This window comes from Andrena cerasifolii, chromosome 9 (genome assembly GCF_050908995.1).
Source record: "Andrena cerasifolii isolate SP2316 chromosome 9, iyAndCera1_principal, whole genome shotgun sequence".
Lineage (NCBI taxonomy): Eukaryota > Metazoa > Arthropoda > Insecta > Hymenoptera > Andrenidae > Andrena > Andrena cerasifolii.
In genome coordinates this window covers 8167204-8188946 of record NC_135126.1, presented here as the reverse complement: position 1 = coordinate 8188946, position 21743 = coordinate 8167204, and the positions used below count along the sequence as shown (strand labels likewise).

Below are 21743 nucleotides of genomic sequence, written 5' to 3'. Positions count from 1 at the left end.
CACTCGATCCGCGCCGCCAGCAGATGGAGCGTCGCCCGTAAATGGGACGGCAGGAATCTGGAGAAGACGTTCCGGCGAGCACGTGACGATCTTGTCCCATTTCGGAGGAGACGCGAGACACCGGTGAGCTTCGGTGGATTCCTCAAAGCGTAAAAATTTTTGATTATGTGCCGCCTTTGAAGCGGAACGGAAAGTCGGACCACGAAAGAGCACTTTCTCAACGGCGAAGGATGGGGGGGGGAATGGGAAGTTTCCACGGCGGTCGATGTACAAACTTTTCCACGGGAGCGTGAGGAGTCGTAACGTGTTCCAGCTTCGAAAGCTCGCGGAGAGAACCTTTCCCAGCTCCGGGAGAAGGATGGCGTGAAACCTCGGCGAACAGTCAAGCGAGCGAGTCCTTTCTTGCTTTGTTCCCCTGTGTCTTGCGCCGTCTGTGAAATTCGCTTTGCTCTTATCCCGTCCCTTCTCTGTTAGAACGCGGAGAACCGACACAAGTAACGAGATGGACAGTCCGTTGGACGTTTAAAGAGGGAGGACGCGTGTGCCGTTGAACCAACTGGGCTGAGGACCTTTCTCAGTGTCTCCTGACCCTATTCGCCATTAACGCTTTCCACCCTTCCCCTGTATACGATACGTGCGATCCGAATGTTCCTGTACTCCGGTGTACTCGATTAAGAACGGACAGGCGAAAGTGTAGAATCCAGTGGAGCCGAATCGGTTGATTCACCATCGAGGTACAAAGGAATTCCAAAAGAACCCCTTTCCCTGGATCGGAGCACCGAGGCCGACGCAAGGAACCACGCAGAAGCTTGATTAATTGCTCCGAGAGGTCTCGCGGCGACTGGTGCACGCGAACCATGCATCGCTCGGGTGGCATCGGCCGCCCCGAAAATAGCAGGACGAACATACTTGCCTGGAAAAGAGCCGATTCTGCTCGGAAGCACACTGACTTACCAATAGACGATCAAGGACGCCGGCGTTGAAGCAAGGGAATCGGCGACGCGAAAGCGATACGCGGGAGCCGAGACGAGGGCGAGGGGAGAGGAAAACACGGGGCGTAGCATCGTGGGACGGCTGGAGGGGTGGGGGTTTGATAGGGAGCAAGGACAGAGAGAGGGAATCGTCACTATCTGACCTGGCGTGATTCGGAGAACAGTCGCGCGCGCTCCGCGGCCTCCGAGCGTCATTAGGAGAGGGTAAAACTCGACCTTTCCGCGGCGGGCTTCGCGGTAGCTCCGTAGTCGTGGCTCGAGCCCCCGGAAACACGTATCCCGCCGGGGATTGCGTGCGCGCGTGCTTTCGTGCTTCCGCGCTCTCGTGCCCGATAGTCGTCGTCGTTACACGTTTAACCGCAAGTGTAACAAAACTTCCTGTATACCGCCGCGTATCGGCCCTCGACATCGTGTCACGTTAAAAGCGACGACGATTGTGTTAGGTATCGGTCGGGTCCGTTCGCTCGTCCGTTGATTCGTTCCCCTTGGTCGGCGCGCGCGATGACCGGTCCCGAGGAGGGCGTCGCGAGTGAACGCGATAGAAACAGTGAGTGTTAACGGGCGTGATATCGATGATCTGCCACGGACGGTTCTGCACGAGAGCGAATGGTAGAGAGACGAGACACGATCGGGAGACAGTGTTCTACGCGGAGGAAAGGTACATAGACGTGATTACGCTGGGACAGTGTTGATTACCGAGCAAGAGAGGTGATCGGGCAACGTTAGAGCGAACGACGGGCCGCCCGCGCTAGGGCGGACGAAAGTGGAGAACATCATGGATTGGTGGCTACGGGGACGGATCATCTACGCGTACTTGCTGTGGATCGTCTTTAAGCTAGCTGCCGCCGGCGGATTTTTCGGTAAGTACACGCGACATCATGCTGCTTGCTGCGCTTCAGCTATATTGGTGTTCTCCGGGCCGCTTCCCTTTCTGGGGGCGAGAGGGATTTTCCACGTGCTAATCCTTCATTGCCCTGATGCACCGTCCTCGACGGAGGAGCGCGTTTTGTTTGATGTACTTGGTTCGCTTCACTCAGCACGCTGCACTGTAAACACCGTGTTTTCCCATTCCCGCGGGAGGGCCGCTGTGCTCGCGGTTGAGCGAAGTTTCCGCGCCAACTTGCCTGAATTTTTAATTACTCTTTATGAATTACCCTCCCCGCCCCCCTCGCGGGGCGTGCTTCCTCCGCGAGAAACCAATTTCAATCTGAATCGCAGGGCTAACTTCTGTGTCGCAGTGAATTCTTTTCGCGGGGTAGGTACAGGGCGCGTTTTATTAACTGCCGCGAGCGGCGTACGACGGATGGAAAGCAGCGTGGCGACGAGCGAGCGCGGAGCAACTTTAGCGACGATGATTATTTAGTAAGCAATCGTCGCGGCGTTACGAGTGTAATGTTGGAGCGCTTTATTGTCGCTGCGCGATTGGCAAAAGCTTGAGCCGGTTCGTCGAAGCTTTCCCGATAATTGAAAAGCACGCACGAGACGGAGCGGAATCGGCTCGACTAGAAATTTTCACGGCAACGGGGCCGCGATCTGAAAAGCGAGCGTAAACATGGGCGAACATAAACAAGGGATGTTGCGTAACACGGTGACGCAGGAATTACTTTAACCTTTTCATTGCCGCGCGCTGGCACAAAAGGCCGGTAGGCAATGACACTTGCGACGAATGCACTGCCGCTGTTAAATCGAGCGCGTTGCAAGTTTTTTCTGTTTTATCGATCACTTCCGGGCGCATTCTTCGCGCCGCGAAAGAGAGGAGGGCATCGTATTGCGCGTATAATTCACTGTTAGCGGTGGCGCCGCTGTAAATAAGGGAGAGCGAAGCTGAACGTAAATAAAACCGGCCTTTTGTCGAAACGTGAAAACGTGCTCGAGAACAACCGCTCGCGATATTCAGCGTTATTCTCATCGCGCCATATTTCGCCCGGTTTTCCAAAGATAATGGAGCGAATCGACGCTTGGGGGATTTCTGAAAGCGACTCTTGCTCCAAAATTGATCCATCTGTATCCCTAACTCTGGCTTATATCCTGTATCGAGGAGGTAAAGAGCCATTCGCGCGACAACGCGAACCACATCAAAGATCCGCGGCGCGCAAAAGAGTAAGCTTCGGGCTTTTGCCAGTGATCATTGCGCGGGATGGGAAAATAGGAAATTCCATCGGTCGCGAACGGTGCTGAGCGTTAGAAAATTGTTGGCTGGTATAGTACGCGACACTATTTTTTGCCGAATATATAATTACATGTACATTGATTGAAAAAATTAATGCCCAAGAAATGGCATATACAATCTTCTTAAAAATCATGTGCGAAGTAAATAAGACAGAGAAAACAATTTGAATACACGAAATTTATATAAAATTTTAGAAAACTTATAATGAAGGGTAATTCGTTGCGACACAATTTTTTGACGATAAAGATTTATTAGTTTAATAATTAACTTTGACATTTGTATTATTTTAAGAAGTTGTAAATAGTAATTTAGATTTCGTTTCCTTTATTTTTAAATACTTTTAGTAGACGAGATGGCATATCTAGGGTTAATTTTCTTAAAACTTCCCGTTTCTCGGCCACTAATTTTCTAAAGTTCTTTTTGGTTATGGTTCTCTGGACCCTCATAAACAATTTCGGCGAGCATTTTCCAAACATTTTCCACAGGATTTAAGTCTGGAATTTTGGCAGGCCATTCGAGAATTGCAGAAAAATTTCTTTCGAGGCATTGTTTTGATAATTTGGACACGTGTATCGATGCGTTGTCCTGTTGAAACACGTAATTCCTGATACCTAATTTGTTGCCCAGAAATGGTTTCAATTTTTTCCGCTAAAAAATTAATGTATTTTATAATATCTATTCTTGCCTTTAGCGTTTCCAATAAAATGGTTCCATCGGGCAAAAGTCCTGCCGAACCACGAGTGATCCACCACCCATTTGCCGCCTATTTCTATATAATGTTCTATCTAAACTAAATCTACCCCTGAGGACCAGGAATCTGGGCCATCAAAATTGAATTTTTTTTTCGTCCGAAAAGACTGTAGATTCCCATTTGTGAGATATTTTTAGCCATTACTCTGCTAGTTCCAAACGTTTAGCTTTGTGTTGTTTCGTTAACGAAATTTTCTTTTCTATTTTTTTAAATTCAAACTTTAGAGCTTTTAACATTCGATGTAAAGTTCTGATTGAGCAGTAAAATTTAGATTGCCACGTATCTTTGTGGCAGTTACTCTCTCATTTCTGGAATTTGGTATCCTCACTTCCCGTTTAATTCCTGTTTTTTTCTCGACAAATCAATAAATATTTTCTCCCTCGTTTGGATTTCTCTTATAGTTATTTCGAACCATATATTTGACGGAGGTTACAGGTATTCTTATAAGTTTTGCAAGTTTCTCATAATTTTTATGAATTTCATAAAGTTCGCGTTATTTCACAACTTTCTCTATTATTACGTTCGAATACACCATTATTGCTAAAAGTAAATCATAATACGGTTAATAATATATCGTAATAAAATAATAAGCTATATTGATTCTGAAAACTTACATTCATACTTTGCACTAAGGCGATAAGCTTATCGGCAAAAAAATGTGTCGCTTTGAACAAGCACTTGTTTACTGATTCTTAAACTAGAAACAATATTCTATCTTCTTTTAACTAATAACTGATATTTTACAACAGTGCAATTTATGCGTCAAATGATACACTGTTTACTTTACATGAATTTCTTTTAACTTTTCGTGCGGTCGATCGGCAAAAAATAGTGTCGCGTACTATAACAGCTTGATCGGGTGATAGCCGAACGTAGCTGGATGTCCAGTGTCCAGAGAGGGACGTTTCTCGAATTAGCGAACTGTAATGAAGTTCGCGCCGCCTCGCCACGGCGAAACTATTGAAATTGTTACCGAAGCGAGGGGCGTAGGAGTTCGTCGAATCTCTGGCACGATAATCTATTATCGCGCCCGGCCCTCGATGCATGCTTGTACCCGGTGGCGAGAGAGCAGCTTTTAGCCGGGCAAACTACCGCTTAACTTTTCGCGACCCCGTCACGTTCACCTGATTGCGCATATTTGTCAATCCGTAACCGGTGCCGGTGCACGGCCTACCAGATCATATTACCGCCGAGTTAATCGCTAGCTTACCGCTCGAAATTAATTAGTAACCGCGGTGAGCCGCGTTCCGTATGCTTCTAAATGCCTGTTGCCGGTTTTCGGGGACGATACACCGCAACAACGGCCCTCTATCACCGCGCATCATTGCCGCACCGTAAATTCGAGCGAACGAGCGAAAAAGAATCCCATATTTCGATACAGAGACGTTGTAATCGCCGCACCGTCCTCCCCTGTCTAAATTTTCAATGTCTCTGCCCAGAAATTCCGTTTCCCATCTTAAAGCGAGGGGAATAGAGCACGCTATATACAATTGTCAGTCTTTGAAGTGCTTCTCTCAAATCTTTGCTAATGAATAGCTCAAAAGCTACGGGCAATCTTGAGCTTTGAATCTTAGCAATAAGGATAGCAAGCGCGGGAACTGCGACGGGGCTTCTGCGAGGGGAAAGTTTGAGTGTTGATAGCGTTTTGTAATAAGTCGAAGGAATTTCCATCGCGACGCAGCGCATAAACGTTCCCACCCCCGGGTTTCTAGTTAGGAAGTTCGCTGGAGAGAGATTTAAAAGTATGTTTCGATTAAAATACAATTAAGCGGGGATTCATAGGGCGGGAAATTAAATTAACATAAATTAGCATCGGGAGCGCGCGCCTTTCGCGCGTATTAAATTTTATTTAAGCGAGGGACGCGGAAGTAATGTATACAGAATCTACAATTAATGCACGTTATACTGGTTCCGTTCGTTGCTCTTTTACGACCGCCGAGTCGAAGCGCGTTCTCGTTGTTGCTCCATGGCCAGGTTCGCGCCCGTATTATCATAAATCCCTTTCACGTCGAAAGATTTTCAAGCCCCCCCCCCCCCCGGTTCAATTGAAATACGATTTAGTAGCCCGTTTCTCGCCGCGGCTAGAGAACAGAGTCGATATTAATTCGGAAGATACTCCCCTTCTTTATTAAACGTTTTACTATCCACTTCGGAGGCTGCGGCATCGGAGGGCGGGCCCCTCTTCCTTCCGCTGCGCTATTCTTCTCTGTTTTTTTTCATGAATAAAGAATTTTCAATTTGCACCGGAAGGGAACTGCTGAACTTTGAAGGTGGTCGACGAATTTTTTTGCACGATAATAAAAGTATGAATAGTAACAGGGCAAAGGAAACGAGGCGGGCGAAGTTCGATGACAAAGTCGCGCTGAACAAGGCCCGATCGATAATCATCGAGCGTTCTTCTTTCGGACGCATTAATCTTGGCGACGAGCGGCACGGCCAGGTGAATCGGGTTATTAAAATGCAGTCGCTTTTTGCCCGGCGCCCAGCCGGCGAAACTGTTTGCACAGATAAGCCGTGACCAATCGACGATCGTAACTGTCGATGGTGTAATATTCGCAAATGTACGGAATCATTATTGCATCGTCGCACGATCGCGCATCGCTGACCGCGAATACAGCTTACCGAGTATTCATGGACCAGTTCTTCCTCCATATTCGATTCACCCTCTCCATGCGGGTCGCGTGTCATCCAACACCTGTCGTCCAAATCCCGCAATTATCTCCCCGCGAAACCTGCCGCGTTCTACCTCGCAGAATCCAACTACCTTAATCGCAAATATTGCGCCACTTAGTTCGCGCGTCTTCACGGTCAGAGGCAACGAGAGGATAACGATGCACGTACTTGATTCTCGATGCTCGCGGCGAACTCGCAAATTCGAGGCCACGATCGATGCTCGATGGTCGGCTGAAATATTCTGGATAGCCCGGGCCGTTGTATTTCGGGGAAAGAACACTCGTTTCCGCGAGGCATCGTTTCCACCTAACGGGGAAAAAATGCCTGGGCGTGCTGTAAATACGTCTACGTCGCGGGGAGGTCGCTGCCTGGAATGGAAAATGCACCCCGGAGACGGGGCAGAGTGTACGTTTAAATCCGGCAATCGATGCGAGTGGCATTCGAGGAGCTGCACATCGGTCTGTTTTGTTCTCCGGGCTTACCCGGGCGCATAAAGGAAACTAGGAGGCTGCAACTGTACGCGGGAGTCGTTTTCAAACAGAGCTCCGCTACAGACGCGCAAGGGGTGTCCTAGAATACACGGCGCAGCCCCAAAACTAGCGATTCCTCTTGGAGGCAGTAACGAAAAGTGTGGAACTCATTTCCTCGCGTGAGCCATCAGTTTCGAGGAAGACTAGTCTGTATATCACCCCATTCGGGGCACCCTGTACCTCGTGTTACTCGCGACCGCCATCGCTGGCGACCGAAGCCAGCCACATTTTTCAATTTGTATCTTTCGGCCGATGGTGGCTCGTACCGCCAGCAGCGAGCTATTCTTCCGCAGGAGTTACGGCTCCTTAAGAATTTCTGAAGCGCGAACGTCTACGGGGCGACGTGATTTATCGCGGATTAACGAGAAATTCATAGATCCCTATATTGGTCGTTACACTCTGGTCACATTAGTCTGTCCTCGCTGGAAGGGATATTAATCGTTATTGATTATGTCGTCAGACCGGGTGCAGAAGGACGCCGACTTGCTTGCCTCGCCTCGAGGACGGGTAATTGTTTTGCTTATAGGATGCTGCAGACTCGCGTGCCTAAAACAATGAGGTGCGAGCACTTGATTATCAGTTTTCTAGTTTCCGTTGAAAATCTCAAATCGCACGCGGACACTTAGCCGAAAGAACTATTAAATTCATCTACTGCTTTAAGCATGAGAAGAACATATTTCACGACAACTTTTCCTGAGAAGGAAAGATTAATGTAACCACGACAGAAGTAATTCGAGAGCTGTGTAAAAAGAAAAGAGAACTGGATTTCATTGTACAAATAATTTTTTTATAATCACCTAATGAATTTTATTGAATTTGCATTGAAAATATTTTCCTCCACTTAACTAAGATTCCCCCTACTAAGATTAAATCCCGAATGCGTCACTGCCTTTATCTATCATCTGTTGTTCGTCCAACGAACTCCGAGTGCCCATAACGATAGAGGAATGTCGTTGCTTCAGTCGATCCAGCCTAACTCGTTTCCAATAGATTAACCCGTCTGCGTCTGGACACTGTTTTCCCATTGAAATTACCTCCGGCCTTTACTCGTTGGTGCCTCGTCGATGAGATAACGTCGCCGACAGGTGCCAGACGATAACGAGATCAGCTTGGAACGAGCTCGTTTGCCATAGAGTTTGTTGGTCGTCGGCGTATTGCGGCCGCAGGACGGGAAGATGGAACGCGTGGCCGTTGGGGGAGCGAGCGCGAGGACTCGCGCTCCGGCACGGTGAAAACAGTCCAGGGGGTGGGAAGGCTCGCGTGGCGTGGCATTAATACGCGATACGTCTTTATCGCGGAAATTGTCGAAGCGCCGGGCGTGCATTTAGCGACACGAAGGAGGAGAAAACACCCCCGTCGAACGGCCGGGCTCGTCGTCGCTGCTGGAACGCTCGCGTGTTAATTATCGCAAAGATCCCCGGGCGCATAGAAATATATAACTGGTTCCGCTCGAAAGACACCTCGTTAACGCGCCTCTAATGCCATCGTAATTATTCGTCACCTAGTTCTTTTCTCCGAGCGCTCCGCCGATTGCAGGGCTCGCCAGGTTCGAAGGGAAGGTGGAATTTTAAACCACGTACAAACGTGTTGCAATTAAGACGGGCGGGCTAGATTCACGGAGTATGTATCCGGGGCGTCGTCGAATGTGCCTCGTGTAATTCGAAAGGAGAGCAGAGAATGATGGAATGTGCCTGCGTAGCGAGTCAGGGACGTTGGCGAAAAAATTCTTCGCGTTACAAATCTGCTTGAAGTGGCTCGACTTTAACGACACTGGATACCGATCAGTTGTCCAACTATAGTGAGACCGTGAAGCGTATCCACTTTACTCGCGGCTTGGATCCCGAAAGCAACCACGCTAATACGTGTCCCTTGAAAAATGGTACACCAGACGGTCACCCCCTCGTACCTATCTCGAGCCAACGCCTCCCTTACAGCCCCGTTGCATACGTCTTTCGCTATTATTAACCCTCGCGCAGACAGAGCGCGGGGTTTAATGAACACTTACCGGCGAATATCGCGCTGAATGCAACGCCTCTCGCGATTTGGTACGTACGAACGGGGTAAATGAACCGTGCAGGAAGAAAGGTCGCATTCCGGAGATAGTGGTACGCGCCCTCTGAATTACACCTAAGGTATGCGCGAATAAACGCGTGCAGACGTGTGTCTATCCGCGCGCACGTCTGCGTACCCGTGCAGAGGGTGTACGTACGTACGAAGAATGTGTGTGCCTGGCTGTGTGCGCGGGCGGGGGTGGACGTGTCCGCGCCGAGGCACGACTTCGTACGCGTGTGTACTTAATGATAACGACTTAACATGGGGATACACGTGCGTATACACGTGTATGCAAATAACCGTAATAGTCTGACCATGAGATACCGCGATGCTTGGACGCGTGGCAACTGGTACTACGGCACAGCTGCCAAGTGGAAAGAGGCATATGCTGGATGGACCATGGCTGACTTCTCAATCTCACGAGTGGAATGTACACGAAAGTCCAGATGACACGCACATTTTTATTCCGACCAGCGCGGTCCTCGGGCCTCTACGTCGATACTTAGCAGGCGCTTGTCAAGAGAACGAGCCTAAATCAAAGGTGTCAGGAATCACCGTTGAATAGCCACGCTCGTTCCCAAACGGTACTGACTGAAACGAGCAACGAAGGTGTAATTACGCACGTGCCTACCCGATACTTGGTGCTAATACCCCCTTCGCAGAGGCCTGCACACAGACACACTAAGCCTAACACGAGCTAACAGATCTTCGCAAGCGTCTAACACTAGTAAGTACTTAGCGAGGAAACGGCCCGGCGAGGCAGCCGGAAACGCGCGAGGCCCGTGAAAGATTTCGAGGTCTTGGCGTGCGCATCACTCAGGGCGTATTCAGCATTGACTGATACGATCGCGATTTCGCTCCGCCAGATGCAATTATTGGCAGCTCCCGCGCCGAAACACAGACAGTGTAATCCCGTCTGAGACGGATTCAGCTGCGAGCAGCGGTGTCGCGGCGAATCCACGCCAAATATCGGCAAACCAATTATTATTTTAATTACGGCCTTTCAGGCTGCCTTATAGGTGGCCATTAAATTCATCTGGCGAAGCTGAATAGTCGAGGAGTGTGACGGAACTGTGACAGGCTCGCGGTACTTATTAAACGAAGCATCGAATGATTCAGAGTTTCTCGTAAGCGGAGGTGGTCGAGTGGAATATAGATTACGCCGCGGATCCTTGGCGTTTCCCATTGAAAGTCACCGCGCCGCGAAGTCGAGAAGATTATTTGAGACGTCGGTCGTCAAACATTTGTCGAACCTAAGGGTGTATCAGGAGCGTGCCAGCCAGCCAACCAGCCGAGCCCTCTGAAAATATATGTATATCATACAGCCATAACTCACGCTCGATCACGGGGAAAGAATCCGGATCGAAGTTGTTCAGGATCCTGGCCCGCGTTCGTGGCGAGAGGAGCCTCCTAGGAACGCGGGTACATCGATCCCGGCTGCGGATCCATCCGAGTACTCCGAGGCCGGGAGACAGAGAGGGGATCTCCGGAAGCATGGGAAGGAGGAGGGTGCTGGGTTTCTGGGCCGGATGCCGTTGCGTCTGCAGGGAGAGGGAGAGTTAGGCCAGTCATCAGTATCGTCGAAATTGAATTTCTCGAGGGCGATTAGACGCGGCCGCGTATGTAGGGTAAAATGCGGGGAGAGACGGTTGATGGGCGGAAGGGAGACAGAGGCCACGGAGGGTGCTCGCGATGGGTGAAGGAACTGAAGCGGGAGGACTCGTCGAAGCAAGATGGAGGAGGACAGAGGCGCGGAGGCTGACTTTGGTGCACGAGCAGCTAGACGAGAAAAGTTGGGAAGCGAAAATACGCGGGCAAGGGGGAACAGGGCGGGGGCCGGGCGAGACCGCCGAAACTCCTGGAAATGAGTTGGTAATAGTCGAAATATGTCGGGCTTCGTGACAGTGAAGTATCGATCTGTGGTCACCGTATCGGCGGCACGAATGTAGGTATATTGATCCACAGTCAGGCTCGTGCCGCGCGACGCGGCGCGGGCACGCTCAGCTTTTTACTGGATGGTGCCGTGCGTGCGTTCGATTTCACGGGCCCTCGGACATGTTCGCGTTTACATGGACGCGTGCAGCCTGCGGACGCACCTCTAGAGGCTCCACGGCCTCATTTGCACACAGGGAAATCGAGTCTATGCAGCGCGTAGTATCGGCCGCGGTGCATGTTCCTATTGTGATCCCATTGTGATCCCATTGTGATCATTTGATCAATAGATGCCAACTCCGTTGCATCGTTTTACAAGGCGTCGCTGGTATCGACAGAACGCGATATCGCGCCCGATCTCCAAATCGATCCGACTATTTTTTTTTTCTTCTTTCCTCAGTATGAATAGGCGGGAATTTCGCCTATCGCAATGGAGCGCCTCAACTGCGACGAGGCTTCTAGGGGGGAACAAAAAAAAAACACGCGTCACGTCTGTTCAATTGGAGAGCGATCGGAGATGCTTTCACGGAGTTCGGGAAATACCGCCGATGATAATTCGGGGGATGGAGATCGACACGAGTGGGTGTAAGGGAAGTTTTCAAAGTCTCGCGTCTTTTCCAATTCACCGTCCAAGGAAAGTTTCGCCGCCGCGCATCCAATCCGCTCGATTGGTCGAATCAATCGCTGGTTTGCCCAGCGCTCCTCGTGTTTGTACTCGTCCCCATATCATTTCCCGCGGTCCAGGTTACCGTCCTTATCGTGTTTGCCAAGAACTTTCTTGGCGCCCTTCCCTGCCAATGATTTGCACGGTTTACAAACGTCTGCGAGCGACCCGGCTAATTTACATTCAGCGCGGCGGCGGCCCCGCACTTGTCGAATTCCTATTAACACCGTCGAGCTGCGCGTTTACGCGGCGAAACGTATAGGTGCCTGTTCGAGCTCTCCGTACCTACAAATTACACCAGGATGGTAACTAACAACGCCTCGTACCAAGCGACACTCGCGGTGATCGTTCGATACCCGAAATACTGTTTAATCTCTACTTCGCACGAATCTATTACAAGCTCTCGCCTATCTTCAAGCTACAAGCTTAGGTAGGACCTGAAAGGAAATTTCCAAACTTCTTCTCCTCCTGTTATTGCAATTTAATTATAATAAATACCTACTCGAGCCTCCGTGGCTGTGAATTTTATTAGAAGGTAATCGCGTAATTGTCGCTAACGAGATTCGACGCATCTGAACGGTCCTCGATATCACGCGGTTCTTCGAAGATCTCTCGTCGCCTGTTTCCCTCGTTATTCGTTTAAACGTTTTCGCAACGATTCGCGCGGGCCGCGGTGGTGGTTCGCAGCGACAGGGGGGTGGGTCGCGAAGGGGGTCGAACGGAGCGCGAAATTGATGTACATTCCGTTGCTGACAGTCGTGTTTCTGTAACATTTTATTCGCTGCGACGAGCGCGGAGCGCACAAATCATTTCTGGAACTCGGAACTGGAACGCGTCCCGCCTGATTTACACGCACGACATTTTTTCTACCGCCTCTTGCCTTTTTTTTCGTACACCGTGGAATGATCGTTGATTATTGAAGTTTATTGAAACGCTGCCCCTGTTAGGTAACAACGATCCACCGACGGGTTTTGCGCGCTTCACGCGGCAGATCTTTACGAGCGGACTCGTCTCATATATTACAAAGGGTCGTCCGTTTCAACCTCCCCCCCGTTCACTCGATGGAGCAGCTTGTAACTCTGTAATTATCACGAGGGCCATTGTAGGTTACGCCGTAACGTGAAAGCACCGCGCACTTCTGATGAGGAACAACGATAGCAACTGTATTATTTATGGCGCGAAAGGCCGTGTTTCACCGCGTTTCCCTTTAAAAGCTGTAATTGCGCCAGCCTCGGATACGCGGTTTCTGCTCGGTCTACAAACAGTGTCGGGCTTTTCTAATGAAACTTCATGGAAATCACGTTCACGGAGAGTCGGTTTCAACGCGCGCGTATCAAACGGTCTCGCGAGACGTGGAAGAGGTTCGAAGGTCGGCCTCGACATCCTCGGACACTTCGCCGCCGAGAATAAAAGCGTTCTCGATGAATTTGCGGTTGGAGCGACGTAGCAGACCGGCCGGCGCCATTAGAGATTGGTCGTGAAGCGAAATACATTTTCGTAATAGGATATCCGAGTTCGAATTGTTCGGCCAGAAAAGTTGGCTTAAGACACGAACTCACTCGGCCCGCCGATAACGCGCTAGGAGATCGTAATTTTAGACTCGCCTCCCAGTTTTTGACCCCTTCCCAGCAAGTGTATTTTAAAATTTCGCTGAATTTCTGCACATAGACAAATCCAGACAGTCGGAATGCAATTACCCAATCGACTCCACCGATTTACGAATTTCCTCAAAATGAGGGGCTAAATTGATAAGTTTCGTGTCTGATGAGGTTTTGTGCGCCGAAATCGAATTGGACGAAATGCCCGTTCCTTTCGATGCTGCAAAGAATCGATCAAACTCGGGACGTCTATTTGCGGCTGAACTACAAATAGAATGGAAAGCCCTAATTAAATGGCAGGTTGTTAATAGAATGGAAAATTGAATTCGATTCGGCACCGTCTATTCTGTCGTCGGTATTTAAAACCTTTGATTCTACTACATATTCAATTCGAAAGCTTTTTGCGCTCGATCTGATTTCAAGATGGCGTTGTTGCTGATCATTAAACTCATTTGGCGTAACTCAACTGGATAACCATATTTAATATTTGCTGTTAGATTAGGAGTGATTGTCGGCGCGAGTTCCAAAGTAGAATGCTCTCGAATTAGTCAGACGCCGGCAGAAGTTCTCGCGCAGACAACGGCGCGGCGTTGAACCGTTCCGCTTCCTCTCGTTGTCTAATCTTTCATGCAAAGTGCAGTGCCGGCACGAGCACAAAACGGTGGAAGCTTTCCGCAATCATAATGCCTCGGAATGGTCCTGCAACGCACGACGGCGGATCTGTGACACCGAACAAGCTGGGTGGCCACAATAGGAAACATCGCCTATCGTGCACACGGTATCGAAAGGCGAAAAGCGAACATGAAAAGCCGAGCGGTACGAGCCTTTCTGGAAAATTGCCGGCCCCAGTAGCTTTAAAGGCACTCCGGGAAATCTTCGCTATCTGGTACGGCGTGTGCACAAAGGTTACGACGTAATAGCGTTTACATCCCCCTGCATCCTGAATTCCGCAAACGGTTTCCCCGATATCGATTCGGATAGCTTTTCCAATCAGTTTGTGATTATTTGTTAATCTTCGCCAGTCTTCGCAAGGAAACGAAGTTAGCTTGCCCCGCAATTGGTAACTTCGGACCTCCCAGGGAAGTTTCGCCAGACCTGCAACGAAACTTCCCGCGAGAGAAGCTCCAGCTGAAATGTCTTGGAAAAAAGGCACCGGAGAGTCTAGTTGTCTTGGAGTTTGCCCCCTGTTATTTTTAATATTCATATTTACCGTTTGTTCCTCGCTACGTGAACCGAGGAAGACCAATCGCCAATTATTGTTGATCCCTGAAAAACCGTCGAACACCGCCCTCGCTGTCAACGTACCTTAAGCTTTCCTCGCGGTCGCGACTGTAATTATCGAGCAACCGCCCCGAAGGTGGCTATCAGCTTCCTCTTATCAAGCAATTTTCACGCAGTTTAAATCTCCTCGATAGATCTGACGCTTCTTCGCGATCTCTTAAAACGATCCTTCCGTTCGATCGACAGACATACTAATTGCACCGTTTCTTTTCCGAGTTAAAAAAAGTTAACTCGCAGGTCTGATGAACGGTTTAAAAGGAGGAAAAGATGAACGCTGTCTTTCGCAAGGATATTCGGGCCAAGTGTGTTGATCGGCGTTACAATTTGCTCGGTCGAGCTAACACAGAGCAAGCTTAAATACTAACGAAGCGTTCTAAATTGATTTGATTACTTCCGCTGCCACGGCTGATTTTAATCAGCGTGGGCGAATTTTTATGTACCTGCCTCAGACTATTTGAAGAATCTCAATTAACCGCGGTAGATAACGATTCATTTACCCTGGACGCTGCATCCTCTGTTTCCCCGTGCCACCGAGCCCCTAGAGCTCTCTCCCTCCGCCGGAATATTCCTGCACGATATTGCAATTGTTGCTGTTATTTAAATTACGAATACACCATCCTCTCTCATGACTTTTTCCTCCCCGTATGCGCTATACTTTATTGCGCGCTACCGGCAACCTATTTGTTCGAGCAAAGAATTTAATATTTTTCCGCGATCCCCGTTACAATTTATTGAATTGTTATTTCATTCGGCGGCGCTCGAAAATATTTACCCAGTCTCTAGCGCGCAAGGACTCGTAATCAAGCCGGGCCGGCGCTAATTAATATCGTCGAAACACGCCCGATAATTAAACGTTGCGCGCCGCGTGCACGGCTCCGCTGTCAATCTTTCACATTGTAGGATCTGGATACTCGAACGTATCTGATTCCTCGTTACATCCGCGCGGCCGAGTTCCCCCGGGCACCCTCGGGCGAATTAAAAAATCACGCGGCAGTATTTCAGGCGGCCGCTCGCCTTCGCCGGTAACCAGAGATTTCTCCACTTCCTGCGGCACGTTCAGAAGCGAATCCAAACGTCCACTTGGATCTCGCAATTTCCGCAGGCCACCCGGGCTCGGTCCGTTCGCGACATGTTAGACCGATACGCGGTGCCGTTCTGTTTGTCGATACGCCGAAACGAGTGAAAATGGAGGAGAGCGGCAGAGAGAATGGACCGATACTTGGCTCGAGACAGGAAGAAAAAGCGTAACCACTAATTGGTTTCAAGCCTCTGACACCGCCTCGATCCGCATTCCCTGGCTGTCGAGCCACTCTCCGCCCGCGTGGGAAAAGCTCGAGCGTATTATAACTCGGCCCCGGCCCGTTCGAGATGTTCAGCCGCTGGTAACTCCGCTCCTTCAATTTTATTCTCTATTAGAACGTTCACTGGACGCTGCCACCTTCCCTCGGTCATCCCCCGTTGCTTACCGTCGCGTGATGGCTCGGCGAGGCGCCCCGCAACCACCCCTCGTCGACGCATGGTAAAATTTCGCAAGATACATTTCAGCGTGGTCGCGATGGATCTATCACACGACGGGCACGCGATGTGACGTGACTTTGCGGATGGCCAAGAATTTTCTTGCCCCCTATCGCTTCGCCGGCTTATCTTTTACACCTATCGCGCCTCTCCTGGCGAGAGCATCGCGCCGAAACATCGATGCGAGGGAACGGAAAGTTGCTCGGCACTGGGGAAACGGGATCGAAATGAATACGCCGTTCCCTCGGCTTTAACGTGATCACGGAAAGGGGTAGCTGTCACAAGGGTGCCCGGCGACTATTCTTCGAATTATACCTCCGTCTGCAGGATCCGAGTCCCGTTTGCTGTGTCAACAGTACCATGTTGCATAGACCGGTGGAAATCAATATGGGACAATAGTCCCTGCTATGGCCAACAGGCTGGACGCGAAACGCGCGAAACAATTGGCCACATGCGTCTCACTGAAACTCGGACGATTAATAACGTTCCCCAGGGGCGAGAGCCGGAGAGATTTTCGAAAAGTTCCCAACTGCCCTTATTTTAAAAGCGGCTGTTGCGCTGTAGCTGTCGGCCGGGCCGAGTCGTTGACGGTGAATCTCTCGTAAATGGATCGCGGATAGTGTTCCTGATTTCTCCATAGTTTTTGCTTCTCGAGAAATTAGAAATGAGATCGTATTTCTTGAGAATTCTCGAGAATTCTCGAGAAATTGAATAAAATATCGCAAAAATTATATTGTTGGAATAATGTTGATAATATCTATCAAAAACACAAGAAAACTTTAACTAAACGATTATTCCTCTCTAATTTATACAAAACTTGTGTAAATGAAAAAATGGATATTAAATATAATTGGTAAATTTATTTATTTAATACAAAATTTGTACAAAGCGAAAGCTTACTTTTTGGTATATAGTATTTCTCGAGAAATAAGAAATTAGAAATTATAAAATTTCTCGAGAAATTCTCGAGAAAGCGTTCTCGAGGAGGAACACTAATCGCGGAGAGTTTACGAAGTCTGGCGTGGTCAGTTCGATCGTGGCCGCGCGGCAATAAAATTTCCTTAAACACAGGTATAACGTAATGCTGGCCGCGTAACCGTGGCTCGTTCCACGGTGCCCCGGAGCACCCCGCCACGCAACGCGGCCCCGGCCGCAGGCTTTACGAGACAGTTAAATTTTCAAGACCAGCGATTTGCCGCCTCTCCGCGGAATCGGTGTGTTTCGGTTGGATCGCCAAGGGGAACCGAGATTGAGGCTAGCCGTGCGAGCGAAGGGGGTTGGCGGAAGGGGTGGGGGGGGGGGGGGATGGGGATGCTAGCTAGAGGTGCATCGGCCCGGCCCGGCCGCCAATTGCAACGCGGCCCGGGCTCGTTCAATAAAAGCGGAAAAAAAGCGTTTTGACAGACGTGTTTGCCAAGTTCTCGCGCCGCATATGACTGTAATCCTGACGAATACGAGGTGCACAAAGCCGGCGGGTGCTCCCGTTCGACGATTCACCGCGACGAATCTCTTTTTAATCAAACGGGTCGTTGTGACCCCCCACCGAACAATCGCAACAAAACTTTCGCGCAGACAGGGCCGTTATGGACCAGCAATTTCCCGTCGCTTAAGGAAAAACGCATATCGGTCGACAGGGGGATGTTTAGCCAGCCAGAAAACAGCCGATAACACCGAGGCATCCACCACCTCTCTATGTCTCTCTCTCTCTCTCTCTCTCTCTCTCTCTCGTATTATCTATCTCTGTCTCGAAATCCCGTTGCACGATTTTTTCCATTCTCCTTTAATAACGATTCATATCTCACCCCCGGCCATTCTCCGCCGTGATTTGCATAGACGACGAAGGGAATATCTCACATAGACAAAACGGAGCGGAAGTGGCTTTCCGTCTTGGGAGTCGAGGGAAAGAAATCTCGCGCCGAAATTGCATCTCTCGGCCACGAGATTCGAGGCGAGTAACGGTGGGATCTCTGGCGCGACCAGCCGCTACTTAACGATGTACAAAGGCGGTGGAAGAGAGAGGAAGGCGTCTCATCGACGAATCTTCCCGCGAACGAAGCGACGGGAAGACGTCGATGAGAGCGACCCATCAAAACCGCTTTGTTCCCGCCGAACAATTACGGGAACCCAGAGACGGACGCCCGCTTATCCGGACAATTTATGGTCCAATGTTTTGTATATGTCGCGCTTGTGTGGAAAACAATTAACTACGGGACGTAGTTACTGAAATTTCAAAATGGTCGTCACGTCACCTACACCGATGCCATTTTCATAGAGTAAATTCTGTCGACGTATCAGTATATATCTGCATTAAACCCATCCCATTTCCACTGGGGTTAGGTTGGAATATTATGACAATCATTTCGTTAAATTATTATGTTATTAACGTGCAGCTGCCTCGTATGAATTTAATACTACGGTTAAGGGCTAATATTAAATATGCATTCGCCGTGCGCAAGCGAAACTACGATTTTTTGAACTGCAAACGGACCGGTAGCAACTCGCCCGTGAAATCTAACGCTCGAGCATCAGGCGGCAACCGTTTTTACGCAACGAAAGACGCCCGAACACGACGGACGGGAATGATTAAATCGATTCGTGAGCGCATACATATTTATCATAGCTCAGCGAGATTTCCCGATAATTCGATTACACGAATGATTTGTTCCGGTACACGAATTCGACCGAGAACAAAAAATCGCTCCCGACGGAATAGTTAATTTATACGGCGGGATATTGGTTACCTAGGGCTATTACCCGATATTAAACAGTAACGCTTGCTCTGCCATTTTCAATCTCCCAGCGCTATTCAATTTAAAAATGAACGAAATGAAAAAGTCATGGGAACCGGAGAAACGTTCAGCGGCTGTGTATTGTTGAAAAAAAAAAAAATCACTGTCCATGATGCATTTCATTTTTCGCCAAATGAACGGAGGAACAATGTAAATGGAGGAAATGGAAACGCGCGGGCGCCGAGAGTTGAAACGGCGAATTTCCAACGCAACGTTTCGATGGTTCGTTCGTTCTTCGCGAGAACCGACGCGAGGGTTCCCTCTTCGCAGTAGATTTTTTTTCTACGAAAAGGCAACGAGAAGGAGCTTGGGTTGCGGAGGAGATTTATGGATAATCAAAACGCGCCGTTTGAACTCCGCGAAATTCGCGAAGCTGCGCCGCAAACTTGCCAGGGCCACGCCGGAGGCTTGACGAAATAGCGGGCATCGTTTCTTATGTATTTCCATACCGAAATACTCGCGGCTTCCCGCTCGCTGCTACTTTGCAAACGTAATGGCACTGATAATCTCCAGACACCGAGGAAATCGTCGATCCGTGGACAATAAATCCCAGAAATCTCGCAGGCCTAACTTTCGATTCATCTTGCATCGCTGAATAAACCACTCATGCAATCCCTTAACATTCCTACTTTACAAGTCCGCAGAATTGTATCTGATTTACTTTCTATTCGCAAGATCGTGAATGGTCTAGTTAACTGTCCACAGATATTGTGTTCTATTAATTTTCATATTCCGCCTAGGCAGTTCAGGGTTGCAAGACTGTTTTATACCACTTCTTCTAAGTGGAATTTTGGCTACTCTGATAAAAAAAATCGTATCTGTGAGGTAGCTAATAAGTATACCAGTTCTTTTGATCTTTTCGCCATATCTCATTCTGCACTCAAACGTCATCTGAATATTCTAAATAATGTACTGTGATATGCATCAGCTTTTCTCTATTTTTAGCTCTGCACTTTACTAATGCGATTCCTTCGATTACCGGAGCTTCTCTGTCAAATTATTTTATGTACCCTGCGTCACCTGTCTTAATGTCTTTTTTTGTTTTTTTTTTCTGTTTAAATATGCACCCTCTTACTCCTGTACACTAAAGGGAACCCCTTCCCGTTTACGAACAGTAAATAAATAAATAAATACTTCAGAAATCACGGAATCACGTTGCACTTTTGGTCCAGGGGGTACAGTTCGTCGATGATCTATGGAAGGTACTTCATACCTATTTTCTAGGAATTACGCGGGCGGAAAGGATGGTTCTCTTGAACGAGAGCTCGGCAAGCAAGCGTGTAGTTAGTTCTCTAGAGTCATCGAAACGCTGGAATTCATGATTTCGAACAGTACCCTCGTTATTGCCGGTCATCGCGAGGAATTCAAGGGTAGCTATAATAAACTCGATAATCGCCGCTTCGTAGCAACAATTAACGATCTAACGCCGATCAAGCGTGCGCCCCTGGCTTTTAATCGCGTCACTGCGTGTGCTCGTCGTTTTGCTAAAGTCTATCGAACAGTCTCGCCGTGTAATTCTTCGAGGATAGAGCGGAACAGCGGACGGTGAAAGTGTGAACGATGATCGATCGCAGCCCCGTGATCCACCGCGAACAAGATCCTCGCGATTCTTGTCACGGTGGCTATCTCCAGCGAGATGCTTTGGTCCGTTTTCTCCATGGGAATCGGGTGCAACAGCGGGAATAAAATCGAGTCGAGTTGGCGCGGCTTCGATAAATTCGGTACAAAGTAATCCCCTTTCGGTGGTAGGGAGCGGGGATAAAAATTTCCCCGTGAAATCTTATTATCGCGCAAGCTATCGCGGGCCGCGGGGGTCGCTCAGCGAAATCAGTTTTTCGATGTCCATTAAGTAAATTGAAACGTTCGTTTTCATTCTCTCCCTCCCCTACGTCCCTCGCTCTCTTTGTCTTTTTTTCGTCGACGACGGATTATTACGGGCCTTGTCTCGTTCCCTTTTTCGCTCCGACGTGCGGGATTTTTGTCCGAGCGACCGGGCGAAAATATCCCGGTGGAAAGGGAAGGAGAGAAGAGAGAAGCGGGGGATAGTGCAGGCTATCGGAAAAAGCGCTGCTCCCTTTCTCGAGCGTATGGGCGATGTATCGCGTAATCCTGCGGCTCTCCAGACCTTTTCTCCGGGGCCCCGCCGCTTAACGCTGTCATTAATATTCATACGATTCGAGAAGCATTCGATATCACCGCCGGCGAACGACGCGGCCAATAATTTAATATCCCCCGACGCAATAACGCGACAGGGTCGAGTCACGGAATCATCCGAGCCGAGGGGCGCGCTAGGGGGAGCTGGAGAGGCTCCACCACCCTTGCGGATCCGAGCCGAGGGGCGTTAAGAGATTACTCCTGTCCACTCGTACAATAACTCCGGACAAACACTTCTTAGCGGTGCGTTCGCACGGGCGTTTCATCCGATCCATTCGCAGTCGGCGCTCCAGCCGCGAATATTCGAACTTGCGGGGTTGCCTCCCGCTCCTGTTGGCAGTTACAGATAATTACTCTTGCCGAGGAACCAGACTTGACGAATGCTGAATAATTTCCAACTAGTTCCGAGTTGAGCGCAGCGACGCTTCTTCCCGGGAGAGCGGGGGCGGTTGCTGCTGATCTTTGCTTTCGTATTTCTGGCACAAACTGTCGATAAAGCGATTCCGCGCTCGTGTTTATACAGCGTATCCTCCATTCCCATCAAAGTTTCTCGGGGAGGAAAAAAATTGGAACAAAGACGCGGAGGGACGCGTCGTGTTGTAAGAGAGCGATGAAAGACGGAACGACAAATCGAATCCACGC

The 21743-nt window shown here is 49.3% G+C and overlaps 1 protein-coding gene across 7 annotated transcripts in view; it reads left to right on the top strand.

The window, feature by feature from the left end:
* Nucleotides 1-1190: 1190 nt before the first annotated feature.
* Nucleotides 1191-21743, top strand: part of LOC143373519 (putative receptor-type tyrosine-protein phosphatase mosPTP-1) — a 352753-nt gene continuing 332200 nt past the window's right edge. For 2 of the 7 annotated variants that reach the window (XR_013086479.1, XM_076820870.1), the window contains exon 1: nt 1194-1852. Coding sequence is in view for 5 of the 7 variants with exons in the window: in XM_076820870.1 (XP_076676985.1) it covers nt 1768-1852 (85 nt within the window). In the remaining 2 variants the exon portion in view is untranslated. Of the gene's footprint in view, nt 1853-21743 lie in introns of all 7 variants that reach the window. The other 5 variants (XM_076820871.1, XM_076820868.1, XM_076820867.1 and 2 more) reach the window with 5 other exon arrangements.